At 38.5% G+C, this 20,084-nt stretch overlaps 1 protein-coding gene across 1 annotated transcript in view; it reads left to right on the top strand.

Annotated features, from left to right (window-relative positions):
- aclya (ATP citrate lyase a) overlaps positions 1-19,572 on the top strand; it is a 28,373-nt gene extending 8,801 nt beyond the window's left edge. The window contains exons 4-28 of the mRNA XM_059347565.1: positions 648-710; positions 807-997; positions 4,116-4,195; positions 4,745-4,875; positions 6,422-6,540; positions 7,864-8,000; positions 8,086-8,147; positions 8,233-8,350; positions 8,452-8,606; positions 9,395-9,488; positions 10,144-10,285; positions 10,737-10,905; positions 10,994-11,098; positions 11,191-11,387; positions 11,459-11,540; positions 11,634-11,744; positions 12,477-12,604; positions 12,721-12,814; positions 13,813-13,967; positions 14,549-14,699; positions 14,800-14,943; positions 15,070-15,183; positions 15,298-15,380; positions 15,735-15,811; positions 18,162-19,572. Coding sequence (XP_059203548.1) covers positions 648-710; positions 807-997; positions 4,116-4,195; positions 4,745-4,875; positions 6,422-6,540; positions 7,864-8,000; positions 8,086-8,147; positions 8,233-8,350; positions 8,452-8,606; positions 9,395-9,488; positions 10,144-10,285; positions 10,737-10,905; positions 10,994-11,098; positions 11,191-11,387; positions 11,459-11,540; positions 11,634-11,744; positions 12,477-12,604; positions 12,721-12,814; positions 13,813-13,967; positions 14,549-14,699; positions 14,800-14,943; positions 15,070-15,183; positions 15,298-15,380; positions 15,735-15,811; positions 18,162-18,256 — 2,997 coding nt within the window. The 3' untranslated portion in view covers positions 18,257-19,572. The remainder of the gene's footprint in view (positions 1-647; positions 711-806; positions 998-4,115; positions 4,196-4,744; positions 4,876-6,421; positions 6,541-7,863; positions 8,001-8,085; positions 8,148-8,232; positions 8,351-8,451; positions 8,607-9,394; positions 9,489-10,143; positions 10,286-10,736; positions 10,906-10,993; positions 11,099-11,190; positions 11,388-11,458; positions 11,541-11,633; positions 11,745-12,476; positions 12,605-12,720; positions 12,815-13,812; positions 13,968-14,548; positions 14,700-14,799; positions 14,944-15,069; positions 15,184-15,297; positions 15,381-15,734; positions 15,812-18,161) is intronic.
- The last annotated feature ends 512 nt before the right edge of the window (positions 19,573-20,084 follow it).

The raw sequence follows: 20,084 nt of genomic DNA, 5'->3' as shown, positions 1-20,084 counted from the left end.
GAGGCATTAGTCCATTAGGAAACTGAAATAAACATATGACAGGTGGATCAAATTTTTTTTATTTTTTCTTTTATAGTCCCACTCATCACTAGATCAGTTTTTCCAAAGTTTTGCTACTTTGTAATAGAGTTGTCACGATACTAAAATTTTCAACTCGATACCATTACTCGATAGACCCCAAAATTTAACAGAAATATTTTTATTAACAAGAAAAATGCAACATGTAAAAATTAACAGAACCACTGGTTAAATATTTATAATAAAAAAAACAGTTGTGCAAAAAGAAACTGCAACTATGATAACAAGCTTCAGATACTCGATACTTTTGAAAATTAGTATTGTATCCGGATACAACGTTTTAGTATCGATACTTTTTTGAGTATCGATACTTTTGACAACCCTACTTTGTAATGGTTTGTTGCAATTATTTATTTTATTAAATTGCTTATGAAATTTATTTTTAAAGAAACTTTGATTTAGATTAGTTCTTGATTGAGCTTTTAAATAAAATGCATTTAATCAACAGAATTATTGTATTTAATTTGGGTTTTTTATTTCATTCAGACACCACAACATAATGTTTAAAATATATACGTTTAAAATCAATGTTTTTGTGTAAAATAATTGTTTTTTTTTATTATCCTCAGGTGGGGAAAGCCAGGGGCATTCTCAAGAACTTCCTCATCGAGCCGTTTGTCCCCCATAAGCAGGTAAAGCACTCAAATAAAAAACTCAAAACTCAAATAAAATGTCGGCAAGGAAACATTAATTAACCGACGGCTGTGTTTTAACGGCACATCGTTCAGGAGGAGGAGTTCTACGTGTGCATCTACGCCACTCGAGAGGGCGACTACGTGCTGTTTCACCACGAGGGAGGGGTCGATGTGGGAGATGTTGATGCCAAGGCGAAGAAGCTGCTGATTGCAGTGGATGAAAAGATCAGTGAAGACGCTGTGAAGAAAGAGCTGCTGACTCATGTCCCCAATGACAAGAAATCGTGAGTTTGTTGGAAAAAGTATTTGTAGAGCTGAACTTAAGAAAATACTGGGAGTCAATGGACACAATATTAGCAGTATAACATATATATGCAATCCAATGAAATATAATAACCTAAAGCTTGTAGTGCCAGATCTTTTCATGCAAAACTGGCAATTTATGGAGCTACACTGCCCTGCAAAGCCTAACTGCAGTAACTACATTTTTGGTCAAAATTGAGTTATAACTAAAAATGAACTCCTTGTTGTCTGTTTTATCTTGTGACAAAGTTTTAGATTTCAACGTTGCTTCTTTTCAGAGGAATAATGATATAAAAATTGCAGTAACTACAAAATCCAACCTAAAACCAAAGCAGATCACAGTAAGTTCACTTACCATGGCTTTGCATTTATATATGCATGGAAACATAAAACAAAAGCAGTGTAGTCTTGTATTTCCTCATTGTGTTAAATACTGAAGACAAGAATATTAGAAATTATATGTTTATTTGATAGGGAAATAATTATCTAGATATTAAGTAAACTGATATAAAATGATATTGAGACTAAAAATACACAAATCTTTGAATAGACACTTTTAAATACACAAAATCAATTTGAAAATATTTATTCATTGAAAAACAAAATATTAAAGCTGAAAGAAGACAACAACATTGTAGTTACTGCACTCTGCTTTTACATTGCTGTAAAAGGTTCTAATAGTAATGCAAAAGCAGAGTGCAGTAACTACATTTTTGGGGTTAACGGTCAAATAAATCGTCATGATTTTTGAGCATAAAAATTACATCATCAATACATGTAGAAATAAGTTATATCACTTACCTACCTATAACCCGTTTGGCTGCCCAGTTAGAAAACTTTAAAGCAGCTTTTCTCAGTTTTACCCTTTGCAAAGTTACTGCTGTTAGGCTTTGTAGAGCAGTATAGTTTAGGTTTGTTTTGCTTTCATTGAATGCAAAGGTGGAGACAGACCACATTAGAAATTTGAATGGAACCTTACACATCTAAATCTGTCTCTAGATCTAAATCAATAGCTCTGTGATAACGTTCCCAACTAAAAAAATATTTCATAAGCTCAATATTTCAACCTCTAAACCCCACAACCTGCCGGAATGTTTCAAAGGCATTTTTTCTTTTAACAAAATCTATAAAATTATGCCATTTATCACTGCCAGAAACTGAGAAAAATAGTCAGATTATGATTAGTTGGTTGGATGAGAATATATGATTTCCATGTCAAACTGACTTCCAAATGTGTTTATTTTAATTTTTCTCTCTGCTCTCAAACGCAAAATCCCTCCTAATTTTTTTCAGATATAAATCACTACCCATGTACTGTGTTTAAGTAGTTCAGCACTAAACTATTAATAAAAGACCCAAAAAGGCAAAATAAATAGTTATTTTCCGTTTTCCGAGCGCATCTTATAATTGAGGTGGGAGAAATTCAATTTTTTTTTTTAAAGCACTTTGATATTGGCAGTAAACGTGGGGGGAGCAGCAGGAGACTGATGGAGGGTTTCCATTAGACAAATGACAAACTCCTCTGCTTCGCCTTTCTTCGACCAGCCTCCGCCCCCTCAGCCTTTTTTACACTACAGCCACATTCAGAGCACGTCCATTTATTTTGATGGCTACGATTCAGTGGCTGGCCTCCTCCACCCCCTCCTATCCATCTCTTCGGCGCAGCGGTCCTCTTGTGACGGCAGACTTCGGTCAGACTCACTGTCTTGGCTGACACTGAAGAAGCTGCCCCAGAAATCACTCAACCAAACCTCCTCACCCCGTACCCTCTCCTCCTCGCACTCTAGATTGAAAACAAAAATGGCACTCGGCCCGTTTTGCTGCCCTCCCATCAGAAGCAGACAGGAGAAGCTGAGTCACTCGGGGGTTTGGTCACAGTTTTCCCCCACAGGCCAGTCGGAGTCTTGACAACAGGCCGACGTGGTTACAAAAGGCTCTGAGCTGCCTGCACAACTGACAGGCAGGAGAGAAAAACACTCCCTCCTCCCCCCTGCTCCCTCTCCTGCAGCCCCCACTCCTCACTGCTTTGTTTTGACATGTGAAGGAGGAAGTAAATTAGATTTTTCTTCTCTGCAGCAGCTAATTTACAGGTGGACTGCTTTCCTGTCCAGCACAGCCTAAGCAATCTATCAATTATATCGCCTGCAGTTTATCATGGTTTGAATTATGTGGAAATGATATTATATAAATACTATTATTATAATAATTATCATTATATAATTAATCCCCAGGCATATGTTTCATAAGGACATTTTATTGCGTAACCCAAGAATTAAATGCTTTTGACTTGACAACTTTACTCTGAAATCTGGTTCGTATATTATATTTTAGTATATTATGCAATTTAAAAAATATAAACAATATGATGAACTCCAAAGCAAACTGTAATAACAGTGTGTGTTTAAGAGTTTCAGGTAGCAATGGTGTGAATATTTAGCAAGTTATAGGCTGAGTAAATGGCTTAAAGTTTCAGTGATTCTACACCATTAGGGATGTAACTAATTATTTTCGGTATCAATTAACCTCTATCGTCAATATCGTTTTCTGCACATTTTCCGGGGAGGTTAATGGACAGCACAAACAAGCTCCCAAGCACCTAAAAAGTTATGCTCAGAGGTCTGATATGTTGTACAGGTGTCGTTGATTAAACTAATTTAGTTCAGTTTGTGTTTTAGCTGCATGCTAAACAAGAAATCAGAAACCTGAACTTTCAGATGAAGTCTCATACATGCATTTTGGCAATTCTTTTTGAAGCTTTTCAATTTGGGTTTTCCAAAAATGAGTGGATGTTAAAATGTTATTCTACCAGATGAATTCTTGATTAATCAAATGTTTTGTCCAAATTTAACAGTTTTACTGTTTAATTTGCAATAATCTAAAATGGAGAGAAGCAGAAAATAGTCATGCTTAAGAACCTTGTACTAGCAAATGTTTTGCACTTTTGCAAAGTTAATTAATTGATTATTATTTAAGGTGTAAGGTGTTTTTATAGCTCCTTGCATTGCATCATGATGAACCGGACATCCACAGTCCATTCTGGAGGCGCAACAACAGATCCAAATCTGAGACGTTCATGTGTTGTCTGTCGTCTCTCTGCAGGGTTCTCGCCAGCTTCATCGTTGGACTCTTCAACCTTTATGAGGACCTGTTCTTCACCTACCTGGAGATCAATCCGCTGGGTACGGTGATTTTTTTTAATCGTTTGTTTGTTTTTTCTCAAATCCCACACTGATGTTCTGTGTCTGAAAAAGCAGTCACGATACATGTACATTTTATTACAACGCAGATTCATAAATATGTTATCAGGTTATAAAATTAGAAAGGGGACATCAAAAGGAAATTGGAGATGAATAAATCAATGCATAATAAAACATCGTCCTAAAGCCAAGAGGCACAAGTTTATTCTGCCACATTTTTAACACTAAGGGAGGAAACCAGTAAATAATTTATGCACTTCCTGTTTGATGAAGGCAGCGTGTAGTTATTATGGAGTAATTGGGCACCAGTACGTGTCCTCTGGCAGCTGTTCCTATCAATGCAGCAGGGCCGCTGAGACCACATCGCCCTGCTTTGATTTCATACCACCTCCTCCCCTTCCACCTCCTGCAGGGAGCAAGAAGGCTGTGGTCACCTGTGCCTGAGCACGGTCTTCCCAGGCTAACACAATAAAATTGAGTGGCTTGGTGTTTGTATAGATCTCAACACTTCTCTCCCCTCTCCTCTCTTAGTGGTAACAAAAGCTGGAGTTTACGTGCTGGACATGGCAGCAAAGATCGATGCCACAGCTGATTATATCTGCAAGGCCAAGTGGGGCGACGTGGAGTTCCCTCCACCTTTCGGCAGGGAGGCGTACCCTGAGGTGAGAGGGGACTGAATACAGATGCAACAGTGCATCACATTTCAGTCTGTCAGCATCAAATAGCTGGTGTTTTTCTCCAAAGAGAAGAAAAAAGCTTACCTGTGGCGTTGAGCAAGATGTAAATTGAGCAAATTACCAAAATTAGAAGTGACTCAGGATTGATTGTTGAACTCCTAAATGTGTATTTTGTATGTTTTAACTCCACTAGTGTGAAAGAAGACAGGTTATGAAAGCCAAATAGCCAAAACTAAATATGTTTTTCCTTGTAGTTTATTACACATTGTTTTTTCGCCTGAAGAAGGGTGGGGTAACTCCCTGCTCCTGCTTTGAAGCAGTTTCAGCTTCACCATGTCTGGAATTAATGAAATAGTGCAGTATCAACACACCATTAAACGACCTTCATGAGTCATTCTGGAGAGGGGTGGAGACTCAGAGAGAGATCCTGGAGAAATTGTCATCTAGGCAGAGACCTTGGCACAAAGACTCAGTATGCTGACGTCATGTCTTGTACTGTAATGAGAAGCTTTGTTGGAAAAGATTTCTTAGAAAAGATGTTTTAAGGCAAGGCAAGGCAAGGCAAGTTTATTTGTATAGCACCATTCAACACAAGGTAATTCAAAGTGCTTTACATACACATTAAAACAGCAAGGCACAATTGAAAACAGTAAAAACAGTCAATTAAAACAGGGAAATAGAAATAAAAATACAAATAAGATAAAATAAGATACAACAGGATAAGAAAATAGATAAAATAATAAAAAGCACAAGTCAAACATTGCATAGTTAAAAAGTAAGGGCAGTAGAGTACAGCAGATAAGTGTTAAAGTTAAGAGTACGCTGCAGTAAACAATAGTGTTTTTAGTCCTGATTTAAGGAGCTGACCATTTGGGCAGACCTCAGATCTACAGGTAACATTAAACATCTGCATTGTAGAGGTATAGTAACTGCTTTAAAAACCCTTAGTTTCTACTATTTAAGAATATAATCTAAATCACCTACATGGCAGAGCTTAATAATGTATCCAGGGGTTTTTTCCTGGCTGATGCATACAGGAGCTGGTTGGAGACAGACTGTCTGTGCAGCAGACGGACTCGTCTAATTGGGCTGCTGTGAGTCTCGAGTGGAGACGAGGGACAGCGGGTGCCTTTGATTGGGAGCTTTTTTACTCTCAGCCACCAGCTGTGGCCCTGACTGTCACAAACAACCACTGATGTACACCACATCCGCTCTTTCTCCTAATATTAGTACAATATTTCCAATTGATAGCTCTTTCTACCTGTTATTGCCTTAGAGAAAGCCTTTGACTGAGAGCTTGCTAGTTAAAAAGATTTGCTAATAAAAAATATTTGCACAGATTCGAGTGTGCAGATGCTTGACTGAGTTTAATTAGTAACACTTTAAAATCAATACAGGCAGATAAAATGACTTGTTGCCAAATAGGGAGGTGCTTGTTAAGGTCCTGCTCTGATTAAGGATGCAGTGACTCATGCACACACCCTGCAGCATTCATAAAACCTTTTCTCACCTCTTTGTTAACTTTTTGCAGGAGGCCTACATTGCCGACCTCGATGCCAAGAGCGGTGCCAGCCTCAAACTGACCCTGCTTAACCCCAGAGGCAGGATCTGGACCATGGTGGCGGGAGGAGGTGCCTCAGTGGTGTACAGGTATCCAGTCACTAAAGTTGTCAAAAACATTTGATTCTATGGTTCTGTTTTGATACTACGTGTAAAAAAACTATTCAATCTGTTTGTTATACATGCGATGATATCAAAAGTACAGAAGCTATAAAAAGACAGATATTTACAATCAGATTTTCAACCCAAAAGGATGCATTGTTGAATGTAGGGCCCAATTCATTCCTATGAAAGAGGCACATGAAGCCTAAAAAGTTCAACGTTCATGTATAAAACTACCCAGATCTTTTGAATCTGTTTTCACAAAGAGCAAGCACATTTTTTTATCCCGCCTCCGAGCCACTTGGTCTCAGGCTCATTTAAAAGAACGGAGGAAGGAAAAATAACTCTAGATACAGCCGCTAGAGAAGTTTACAACTTTTTGGATGATATTGCTTTAAATAAGTGCTATTTAAGTGTTTTGTACCGGGACACTGATGCACTTCAAAAAATAATTATCAGCTTGTTTACAGACATCTCTTTCACATTGTAAGTCAATGGGAGAGAGTAGTTTTTTGGCCCCGTGGCATCTTGTGACAGACCAGGAAGTTTAAATCGTACAGTTTAGCCATTGTATTAAATTGGCTTCAAAGCTTGGTGCTGTTCCTGGTAGCTTGGTTTGTATGTGTTCAGTCATTTTTTTCAGCATTATATGCAGGTTGTTAATAAAAGGAAAAAAGGTGTCCTGTTTGATGTGCCTAGGGCTGTTTTTTTGCTAGTACTGTGTCATAGTTTAAAATGTTGTATCATGACAATCTTACCAGTCCCAGTTCACAGCAGGTCCAAAATAATGTAACAAAGCCTGAATAAATAAGACTCCAGTAGCCATGCATCTGAAACAATCCAATTTGATGTTTTCTTCTGCCTGCCTAAATCGTCCCCTGACTTTATCCTCATTACAATGATTACACTACGCATAATTGAGTTTAACAGTAGGAGTGTATGCCAGTGGTGCGGTAGTGAGAGTGATGTTGCAGCAGCTCAGGCTCCGCACGTTCAGCTGCTTGATAAATTGGGTTCTTACATGTTGGCATTTTAGTGAGAGTCTGGAGAAATGAGTGGAGTCTCGCTCACTCCACCGTCTGTCGAAAGTGTATGAAAGCGTGACATGCAAACACATCAGCCGTGACTAATTATTCCCTCTGTGCACTGTTAAGTAGCTGTGTTAAATTACAGTGAAGTATTCATTCAGAACAGATGAAAAAAATACATTTAGTGTTATTGGTGCATCCTTAAGTTTTGTACTCAAGTGAAGTTGCTGATCTGTCCAACTGTCCCAGCATAAAAGACCTGACTGATATAATACTCTCTTAGTGACACAATCTGTGATCTGGGTGGTGTCAATGAGCTGGCTAACTATGGCGAGTATTCAGGAGCCCCAAGTGAACAGCAGACCTACGACTACGCCAAGACTATCCTGTCCCTGATGACCAGAGAGAAGCACCCTGATGGTAGGAAAACATCTCTGCTGAATTTTTCTGTGTGTTCTCAAAGTGGTCTTATTTTTAACAACGTTTCCTTCATAATGTATTCCAGGAAAGGTTTTGATCATTGGTGGAAGCATTGCAAACTTCACCAATGTTGCAGCAACATTTAAGGTACGCATGATTTTTGTATTATTGTAGCCTTAAGAGTACTTATTTATATCAAGTTATTCACTGAGCATGTCTTTGTCTTTGCTAGGGGATTGTGCGAGCCATCAGAGACTACCAGGTGCCACTGAAGGAGCATGAAGTCACCATTTTTGTCCGCCGTGGAGGCCCCAACTACCAGGAAGGTCTCAGAGTGATGGGAGAAGTCGGTATGTTGTACATTCTTACTTTTCACTGATTTATCCTTCTTTAGGGGATTTTTATCTACAAGCACGTACTGATTTACGTACTCCACACCTGCTCTCCTCAGGCAAGACGACTGGTATCCCCATCCACGTCTTTGGCACAGAAACTCACATGACTGCCATTGTTGGAATGGCACTGGGCCATCGGCCAATCCCCAACCAGCCCCCTGTCGCTGCCCACACTGCCAACTTCCTCCTCAACTCCAGCGGCAGCACATCGGTATGACACATACTGACCCTGCAGAGACAAATGGGCTGTTATGATGTTGTGACAGCTCGCTGTGCAATGATTTTACATCCTCAAGAGTGTTTAGTGACAGAGTGAGCAGAAGACCTGCATGCCTCAGCCTCTGTTTCAGTTACTGTCTTGTCCTTTGAGTGAACCAGATTATCAAAAGCCCAATGGCTCTTTTGTATAAGAGCATTGTAGACCGGTCTCACCCAAACAGTCGTGAGAGCACAGTCAGTAATGCACTGTGACTGCCCTGAGGCATCCATTAAGATTGTGGAGTGTGTAGGCTTTCAGAAGAATGTGTGTCTGCCTGCAAATGTGTGCACATACAAATGTATTTGCCGGTTTGCTTCAAATGTAGAGGTGGATATACGATGGAATATTATAATGCATGTGTATAATAGTGTAATGCAGTAAATACAGTAAGAGTATTACAAAATAAAAGTCAAAATTAGCATACATTTTTTTATGAAATAGTAGTAGTATTTTAGGTTTTGTTGTTGACTTTAATGGCTCTGAAGCTTAAAGCACTGAAATCCAGTTAGTTCTCCTTCACAAAGCCCTTTTGCTGATAACATAAAAAATCAGGACTAACTTTGAGGTTTGAGGCTGACCTGCTCTTTCATCCAGCTTTATCAAGAAAAACTGGCAGTTTTTACCCTTACAGCAGATTAGTTCTCAACAGAGCTGTCCTCATTAGCGTACACAAGATTTTAAAAAAGGGCATAGAAGAATAAAAAATGTATAAATTGTTTTTGTATTTGTATTATTTCCAGACCCCAGCATCCAGCAGAACTGCTTCTTTCTCTGAAAACAGAGCCAAAGTTGATGGCTCACCAGCCAAGAAAGCCAAAGCTGGAGCTCCCATTGGTGAGAAAACACACACACACACACACACACACACACACACACACACACACACACACACATCACTGCACTGGGAATCCTTTGCAGGGGCTTTGATGTGTTTTCATGCATGGCTCCACTGCTAGGCGCCTTGATAGGTGGAAGCCTTGTGATCATGCATGGTTGAGTTTAGGTGTTGTAGCTCCCCCTTTAGACAGCAGGAGGACTCTACAATCCAAACACACTAAAATGGAACAACATGTCATTGTTTCTTGGAATTATATTTAAAAAATCAGCCGGCAACTTAACCATGTTTGCAATCCCAGACCTCGAAAGCATCCTGGACTTTATGGTGATAAACATTTTAATTACTACTCTACTTTATGAATGTTATTGAAAACATACTCACTGACTTAATCTACATCTACATCTACATGTCAGTGGTATTATTATTTTTCTTTTAACTTTATTCATTGTCCATTCTGTCATGTTGTTTTGGCCTTGTGAGATTTTGATTTCACAAATTTTGTATTTATTTTCTTATTGGTTTCTATAAAGTGTAAAAGCATGGAGGTTATTGTATGTAAAGGCACAGGAAACACAGGAAGAAAGTGAAAATAGTACATTTGTGTGACCTGGTTTACAGGTTTCATCTGTAACTGCTCTCCTTTCCCTTTAGCCAAGGCAACGTCTCTCTTCAGCAAACACACCAAGTCCATAGTGTGGGGTATGCAGACCCGGGCAGTACAGGGTATGATGGACTTTGACTACGTCTGCTCCAGAGACGAGCCATCTGTCGCCGCCATGGTCTACCCGTTCACGTAAGTGTGCTCCATCTAAAACAGCCATTTATACATGATTCACACAAAATAGTAGTTATTCTTTGTGCTCTATGGACTAGAGTTTTTACTGAGGCACCAGTCGGCCATATGCTTTCAGCTCTGCAGTTTGTGTGTTTTTTGGGGAAATCAGACACACTAACATTGTCCACCCTCCTTAGTTTGTGTTCACTTTTTTCTGCTGTCAGTATAATTGTTCATGATTCATCGTAATTCTTTGTCTGAGTCCAGACCTTTGAATCGGCAGCGGCTTTTTTGTGTCAAGACGTGCATTTACATAAATGGCATATCTTCTTAATATTGCCTGACGTCCTAGTTCGTTTCTGTCTGATATCAGGAAAAATAATGATTTCAATTTACCAAAAATCTCTTCAGCAAATGGTGTCTTTTCACTGAGTGACAAATTATTTTTCTCCATGACTGCTTTTCTTAGTGGAGACCACAAACAGAAGTACTACTGGGGCCATAAAGAGATCCTCGTCCCCGTGTATAAGAACATGAGTGATGCCATGAAGAAGCACCCAGATGTGGACGTGCTCATCAGCTTTGCCTCTTTGCGTTCAGCCTTCGACAGCACCATGGAGACCATGCAGTACCCACAAGTAAGTGCACCATCATCCTGTAGCATCTGTACGGTACTTAACGGCTGAGGAATAAGAAATAATGCCTTTCTTCTCATTTGTTGTTTAGATTCACACCATTGCCATCATCGCTGAGGGAATCCCTGAAGCCCACACCAGGAAGATCATCAAAGCTGCAGATGAGAAGGGTGTCACAATCATTGGGCCTGCAACCGTTAGTCTTGCTTCACTTCTCATCTTTATTATCCCTCTGTGTTCTTTTATCTGAGCAAAAGGCAAATCTCTGTCTGTTTTTTTTTTTCCCAGGTTGGAGGAATCAAACCAGGCTGTTTCAAGATCGGAAACACAGGAGGCATGCTGGATAACATCCTGGCCTCCAAGCTCTATCGTCCAGGCAGCGTGGCCTACGTGTCCCGCTCAGGCGGCATGTCCAATGAACTCAACAACATCATCTCACGCACCACCGACGGGGTTTTTGAAGGCGTGGCCATTGGCGGAGACAGGTATGTATCTTCTATCTGCAGCATGTAGCATTCGGGTTTGAATTGGTCTTTAATTTTGCACTTCTCCGCAGATACCCAGGCTCTGTGTTTACTGACCACGTGCTGCGCTACCAAGACACTCCTGGAGTAAAGATGATTGTTGTTCTGGGAGAGGTGAGGAATACATTTACACGCACTAGTGCCTGCCGCTTTTTTTTCAACAATTATTGATTTGCTACATCTTGGATCTGTCTCTGCTTTCTACAGATTGGAGGCACAGAGGAGTACAAGATCTGCCAGGGGATCAAACAGGGACGGATCACAAAGCCGGTGGTGTGTTGGTGTATCGGCACCTGTGCCACCATGTTCTCCTCAGAGGTGAGAGGGAAGATTCAATTCAATTCAATCAAACTTTAAATATAGAGCGCATTTCATGCACAAGGCAGACTCAATGTGCTTCACAATGTATACACATAATTACAGTTAAAAAAAACCCAACAAAAAACACAGAAAAAACAAACAAAAATCGATTACAAATTATTTGAAGGGTGCAGGTAGACAAGCTATTCCATATTCACCACATATACACTTACTTACTCACACATGTGCACCCACTCCCACAACCACACATGCACACAATTCAACCAAATGCTGTAGAGAAATGTTTTTTAATCTGTGTTTAAAAATGGCTACTGATGTGGCAAGTTTAACTGTGTCAGGCAGGGTGTTCCACTTTCGCGGGGCATAAATACTAGAAGATGTAGAGTCTGGTGCATTACAGGGCAGTCCGTGGGTCTAGAGGTTAGGAATCAGGCTTGTAACTGGAGAGTCGCCGGTTCGAATCCCGGTCCTGACAGGTCTAGGACTGAAGTGCCCTTGAGCAAGGCACCTAACCCCCCTGCACAGCTCCCTGGGCACAGTAATGTGCTGCCCACTACTCATTGCATGGTGTGTTCACTTGTGTGTAAAAAAAAAAAAAAAAAAGGATGGGTTAAATGCAGAGGTTGAATTTCCCCATTGTGGGATTAATAAAGTAATCTTCTTCTTCTTCTACAGCACAATTTACTGACAATGAAAGACTCATGTTGCACGTTTTTTCTCCTCCATCAGGTTCAGTTCGGCCACGCGGGAGCCTGTGCCAACCAGGCCTCTGAGACAGCGGTGGCTAAGAACAACGCTCTGAAAGAGGCCGGTGCCTTCGTCCCCAAGAGCTTTGACGAGCTGGGAGAGGTCATCAGGTCAGTGAACATTATCATATCTCTTCCTTCAGCTCATCGTGCTCCTATAAAGTATTGTTTATAATGATTCCTCGGCTCCTCTTATAGTCGTCTGTGTTTTTTTTCCGTTCATGCAGTTCTGTTTATGATGACCTTGTTGCCAAAGGAGTTATCCAGCCAGCAGAAGAGATGCCTCCTCCCACTGTGCCGATGGATTACTCTTGGGCACGAGTGAGTACGCGTCTGAACCCAGCAGCTTCCTTTAGGTCTGAAAAGTGAAATCAATGAAGAAGTCCCGTAAACCTGCATTCTCTCACTGGTTGCAAAAAGATGTCTGACTGTATACTGTATGTTACTGCAGACTTAGCTAGTGATTACAGCCACAGCTAGTCAAGGCTCCACTGCCTTCTCATTTTAAAGATTTTTACCAAGAAAAATGCACGAAAGTGCACTCTCTTAAAGTGACAGTACGCAATTATCAAACAATAAACAAAATAGCCTGTTCCAGACATAAAAGCTATTCTCAACATTCTTAAAGTTAAATGTATCAAAATATGTACTTATTCAGTGTTCACTTAATAATCAAACTTCAACTCAAATGTACTAATAAAAGAATAAAATTAGAAAACTACAACAAAACAAAAGCTTATCTTTGTCACAACCACTGTAGAAGTCTATGATAAGATGAAAATGAATTTTTCACTTGATTAATTGCCTTTTCCTAATTAATTTGTGTCAATCGCAAGTCTTCTTCAATACATCATGATGTTCATTTTGTAAATTCTGGTTCCATTTAGTGTAAAATAGATGATAAAGCGGGGTTCTTGAGGACTTTGATATCCAGTCATGGACGGGCGGCTACTACGTGCATTGTATTTTTGTCGAAGAGTTTTGACCCTTTCACAGCAGATTTTTAGTGCATGATAGTTATTTGTAACAAAAATGTCTTGTTCAGTGTTCGGTTGTACTAAAGGACAGTAAGAAGATCGCTGTTAATTTTGTAATTACAGATGCACCTTGCTAATCAAGCTTCTCCCCAACTTCACCTTCCTGTCCAAAAATATCTCTTTCCATCGTAAGGTTGTCTAAACCGTATGAATCAAGCTTTTCTCAGATGAGAGCAAAACTAAACTGAAATTGATCATATTGTTTTAAAAAATGAGACTAATGGATCACAATGAATACATGCAGTGAAATTGTTCTTTTTTTTTTTTTCTCTTTCCCTGCAGGAGCTGGGTCTGATCCGTAAGCCTGCTTCCTTCATGACCAGTATCTGTGACGAGAGGGGTCAGGAGCTCATCTACGCTGGCATGCCCATCACTGAGGTCTTCAAGTCTGAAATAGGCCTGGGAGGAACTCTGGGGCTTCTCTGGTTCCAGAGGAGGTCAGCCGCTTTACTCTTGTAGCCGCGATAAACAAACTGTTCACAGATCCTTGAACTACATTGTACGGTTTTATTAAACTAACTAAGTTAATCTAATAACTCCCACCGTATAGGGTGGTCTTAACTGGTGAAACAGTGCCTCACTCAAGCTCGGACAGCCGATTGCAGTCTTTTCACTCCTTTATTAAGCATTAGCATTCAACAGTACATGCTACGCTTCTTTTTTACAAGATTAGCAACCGTGCCGTTCGCCAGGTAATTAACTGAAACGACACAAATGTAAACAAAAGCACAACATTAATAACACAGGCATATAATGAACTGTACAATCCGCATAAATGAACATACTCAAGGGCTTCAACACAAGCTGCAATCACAGTTTTCATACATATATTTCAATTTACCAGCTCAGCCTCACCAGTCAAAACAACAGCATCAAAACAAAAGTAGATCCGGCTGGTAAAAGCATACGCCCCAAAACACACTGATAGGACTGCCACCACAAGAGGCCGCCACAACAACCATAAATGTGGGCAAACTTCACACATACATAACCGTTGCTGTTTTCCCCCTGTGTGCAGGTTGCCGAGGTATGCCTGCCAGTTCATTGAGATGTGCCTGATGGTGACTGCTGATCACGGCCCTGCTGTTTCTGGTGCCCACAACACCATCGTCTGCGCTCGGGCTGGCAAAGATCTCATCTCCAGCCTCACCTCTGGACTTCTCACCATCGTACGACTCTTCATCACTTTGATCATTTATGCACTTGACTTACTGACCTGCAAAAGTCCACCATAAGCATGTGTTTTGTTTTGTTTTTCAACTTTTTCAGGGTGACCGCTTTGGAGGAGCTCTGGATGCTGCAGCAAAGCAGTTCAGCAAGGCTTTTGACAGCGGCATGCTGCCCATGGAGTTTGTCAACAAGATGAAGAAGGACGGCAAGCTGATCATGGGCATCGGCCACAGAGTCAAGTCGGTGAGTACAGTGGCTCCTTAGCATGTGTGTATCTAGTGTGGGCCGCAGGAGAATGATATTTAAATCAGAGTTATCATTGAAGAGTGCAATATTTTGAATAAAAGGTCATTTTCTGTGCTTCCCCAGATTAACAACCCAGACATGAGAGTGCAAATCTTGAAGGACTTTGTGAAGCAGCACTTCTCCTCCACCCAGCTGCTTGATTACGCTCTGGATGTAGAGAAAATCACCACGTCCAAAGTAAGATTTCTCACTGCATCCTGCCATTCACAGCCTTTGCTATATTGTGACAGACTCAATGTTTGCAACATTTCATGATCCTATTTCCCCTGTGTGTTCGTTTTGTTGTGTTAGAAACCCAACTTGATCCTGAATGTGGATGGCTTCATTGGTGTGGCCTTTGTGGACCTGCTAAGGACTTGTGGTGGCTTTACACGGTGAGACAAGAAATACTGGCCATCTTTACAATATATTTCTACAGTTACCTTGTTTTTCTGGAGAGAAAAAAATGAGAGAAACAGGCATTCAAGAAAATGGAGATCTGAGGCTGTTTGACAACTCAGATCCTTGTTTATGCTTTATATGTTTTGGATTCATTTAATAAATAATAAATGTTCATACATTGATGTAATAAATAGTTTGTATTAAATACTGTGACGACAAAGAATGGTTGTACAGTATTTAACCATGCTAAAAATGACCATTTCATGACAAAATTACCTTCATTTAGGACTGTCAGCATACACTTTACTAATAGTTTTTATCCTTGTTGTCCATCACGCTCGCTGTAGGGATGAAGCTGATGAGTTTGTGGAAATCGGAGCTCTGAATGGCATTTTTGTCCTGGGACGCAGCATGGGATTTATTGGTGAGTCATTTCTGCATGCAGGGTTATTATCGTGAAGTTACTAAACTAAAACAAGCAGTGCCATTTGTTGATGTAAACTGACACTAACTGAAAAACTATATCCTTTAAGAAAGAAACTAACACTAAATTGAAATGGTTTTGCGAGGTTTAAAAAAACTGTAAATGTAATAAAAATGCTTATTGGGGCTATAATGACTACCGAATAAAGGATAATGCATGTATTTCCATTGGTCTACAGCAGGGGTCTCAAACTCACATTACCTGGGGGCCGCTGGAGGCAGTATCAAAATGACCAAAAAAAGACACAAAATTAATAAAAAAAAGACACAGAATTACCAAAAAAAGACACAAATTATTAAAATACACAAAATTACCCAAAAAAAATACACAAAATTACCAAAAAAAAGACACAGAATTCCCAAAAGAGACACAAAATTATTAAAAAAGACACAGAATTATTTAAAAAAGGACACACAATTACCAAAAAAAGACACAAAATTATTTAAAAAAGAACCAAGATTATTAAAAAAGACACAAAATTATTTAAAAAAGGACACAAAATTACCATAAAAAGAAACAAAATTACCAAAAAAAGTAATTAAATCTTCCTTCCACACACGACACAGTAAAGTGTCATTCATATTAAACTCACATTAAACTTTCATATCAAGGTGGGGGCCACAAAATATCGTCACGAGGGCCACAATTGGCCCGCGGGCCGCGAGTTTGAGACCCCTGGTCTACAGAAACTGAACAGACTTCATATTCCAGGAGGTGGCGCTATGCCGCAATCACTTCAAGATGAATCCCCGTTGTTTTTCAATGCAGTCTAGTCTTTTAGAATTGAAATAAAAAAGAACATAAAAAAAATACAAACATCCCTACACAGTTCCTTTAAAATATATGTTGTATGTACACTGCCCTACAAAGCCTAACCACAGTAACTACACAAAGAGTAAAACTGAGAAAAACTGCTTAAAAGTTCATGTTTTTTTTTACTGGCAAGCCAAATGGTTTGTAGGTAGGTCAGTGATATGACACTTTTTTCTACATGTATTGACCTTTGACCCCAAAAATGTAGTTACTGCACTCTGGTTTTGCATTGCTGGAAAAAGTTCTAATAGTAATGCACAGAGAGCAGTAACTACAATGTTGTTGTCTTCTTTCAGCTTTCATATTTTGTTTTCAGTGAATAAACATTTTCAAATTAATTTTGTTATAAGTGTATTTAAAAGTGTTTAATAACTATTCAAATATTTGCGTATTTTAGACTTAACATTATAAATAAATGTTATATTTTATAGTCTGAATATCATTTTATCTCACTTTTCTAACTTTATCACTATCTAGATAACAATTTCCCTATCAAATACATTTATAATTTCTATTATTCTTGGCTTCACTATTTAACACAATGAAGAAATACAAAACTACTGTATCACAGTCAAACTTACTGCAGCCTGCTTTGATTTTGAGTTGGATTTTGTAGTTAATGCAATTTTTATATCATTATTTATCTGAAATAAAGCAAAATTTAATCTAAAGCTTTTTATCACAAGATAAAACAGACATCAAGGAGTTCATTTTTAATTATATCTCAATTTTGACCAAAAATGTAGTTACTGCAGTTAGGCTTTGTTAGGGCAGTATATGGAGATACATTCTTCTGAGACATTGTACCAGGAATCTTTTTTTTTTTTTTTGTTATTAAACTTTTAATTTGAAGAAAAACAAAACAGCACATACATGTTGCTCTACATCTTGTAAACATGTCAAGTCTTTTCATCAAAACATACAAAGAAAGAAATGGTTTTAAAAAATAAACAACATAATATAAATAAAATCAAAATCACATCCTTGCAAAAGCATTTAAACTATCACAATACTCTTACAAAGACATACTTATACCTAAATTGATAGGCAACTTGAAAATCAGAAAAAATATAAATAAATAAAGATAATAATGATAATTTGAAAATCATAATAACAGCCTTAATAATAGTGAGTTTGTCTTCCTTCATCCATGTTTTCTTCTGCAAACAGAACCTTATCATGGGGTGATAACATTGATGACAAGAGCAACATCAACTCAAATGATAATACTAGTAAATTAAATAAAGACAGTTTGCTACATACATGTATAGCCCTGACTAATACTAGTATAGTTATTGAAACAGAAACCAAAAACAACAGAACCAGGTGAGTGGAGTCAAGAACTTGAGAGGGGGTTTTGGAATTTGTTTTTTTATATACTAGTATAACCTTGAAGCAGACACACAGCTATGATCATTCATGGAAGACTTCATACACTTCTACCTATCAATAAGTCCTTCCTCTTCTATCTCCTCAGGACACTATCTGGACCAGAAGAGGCTGAAGCAGGGTCTGTATCGCCACCCATGGGACGACATCTCCTATGTGCTCCCAGAACACATGTCCATGTGATCTCTCTGTCCCCAAATCCCCTCACCTCATCGTGGGAAAGATGTTACTAGTAATATAGCTGTAAATTGCAAAAATATTGAGAAGAAGATTATGTTTTTAATTTTGGAAACCTGTAAGTGCTGCAGTTCTGTGAATATAAGTAAACCTGCTAAACTGTGAAGCTCCAGTGAGACAAGATTTCTCAGATATTCAGACGAGGATGTAATAGTGGATTATTCAACGACTGACCGCCGCCGCCCTCATGGCTCGTGAAGTACTGTAATTTATCCAGAATAATTATCATTGTTGTATTAACCTAGCATGCCTCACAGACTGTTGTGTCTCTGTGCAGCTCGCTTCATTGTGCCAATTATGAATCAAAAGGTGAACACGTAGTGCAATAACAATGTGAGAGCATACTGTAGAACTTAATTTATACATAGATGTATTAATAGTGGAAATTAAACGGTACAAGATTGTTATAGTTTTGTTTTTCATTAATGTTTTTGGCACAGTGGCAAAAATGAAACAGCAGTGTGGCAAAAGGGACAATTTTTAGTCATTCCTGGCAAATGTTCTCTCTCGGCTGGTGAAAAGTGTGAGCATTTTCAAAAAGGGTTTAAGTAAAAGTAGACTGCTGTTAGTCATAGAAACAAAAGAAGAAGGGAAAAAAAAGTTTTTCCTCTCACCAGCATTTTTTCGCCCCAGGATGCCATTATATTTCCATGAGCTATGAAAAGATTACATATTCACTATTTTTAAGGTCTTAATATTGTTAATATAAATGCACTAATCCCATTACAATAACTTGAATTATTGTTTCACTATTAAGACGGCACATAATTTTAGCAGTCAAATAGCATTAGATATTTTATACATTCATATTTTTTTCACATTAAAAATTTAATTAATTATGATTGAATTATTTGCCTTTTTTTGCTCTCTTTTACTCAGACTTTTTTTTTGTATGAATCAAACCAAATAACATGACACATGCAGCAAACAAGTCTCACCTTAGGTCATTTGACACACCTGTCAGATTGCTATGGTGTATCCAACAGAGACCTTATATGGTCATGATCACTTAGGACAAAACTTCAATTCTCTTCTAAACAAAAGCAAATTACACATTTTCCCAGAATTCATGAGGTCTAAAATAAGATGTTCGGTAGTCATCAGCAGTGTCATCTTTTATGTGAATGTTCTTCAGGCAACCAGAAACCTCACCAATGTTGTCGCAATGTTTGATGTTTATTATTGTCTCAATGTGAACTAAACGTGCCTCTGTACTGACCTGTTGTATGTTGACAACTGTGTAACTGAGTAAAATAAAATCTCATTAATGTAATGTAATACAATGTGTGTGCGTCATTATCTTTTAAATCTGCCCAGATTAAACTGTTAATTGACTGCATATGTGTCAGGGTTGGGTTAAGGTCTTTGACATAATTTCATTTTGCTTTGAGATCTACAACTCTGCACACCATTTATCTCTTTATACTTGCTCCAGCTGTTTTATGGTAAATACAAACATGCTATATAAATCTGCAACCATGCAGATATATACATATTTAAAACACTACTAATGTAACTAAAAACATGATCATTTTTACATTCCATACAGGTGTATTTATTTAAGTATCTTTATTAGGGTAATAATAGTATACAGTCAGACAATTTGGTTCACGGAAGAGCCACATGGCAGACTAAAAATTAACACAGGAAGGGAAAATGAAAACAAGCATTGTTAAGCAAATTAACAATATAGATGACAATATAATATAGACAGATGACCAAATACTTATCTGAATTTGAAGAACCATAAAACAAATATGTCAGTGTTTCAGAT

The sequence above is a fragment of the Centropristis striata genome, chromosome 13, assembly GCF_030273125.1.
Source record: "Centropristis striata isolate RG_2023a ecotype Rhode Island chromosome 13, C.striata_1.0, whole genome shotgun sequence".
NCBI classification, from domain to species: domain Eukaryota; kingdom Metazoa; phylum Chordata; class Actinopteri; order Perciformes; family Serranidae; genus Centropristis; species Centropristis striata.
Note: the sequence above shows the minus strand (reverse complement) of the source record. Positions and strands in the feature narration are given on the sequence as shown.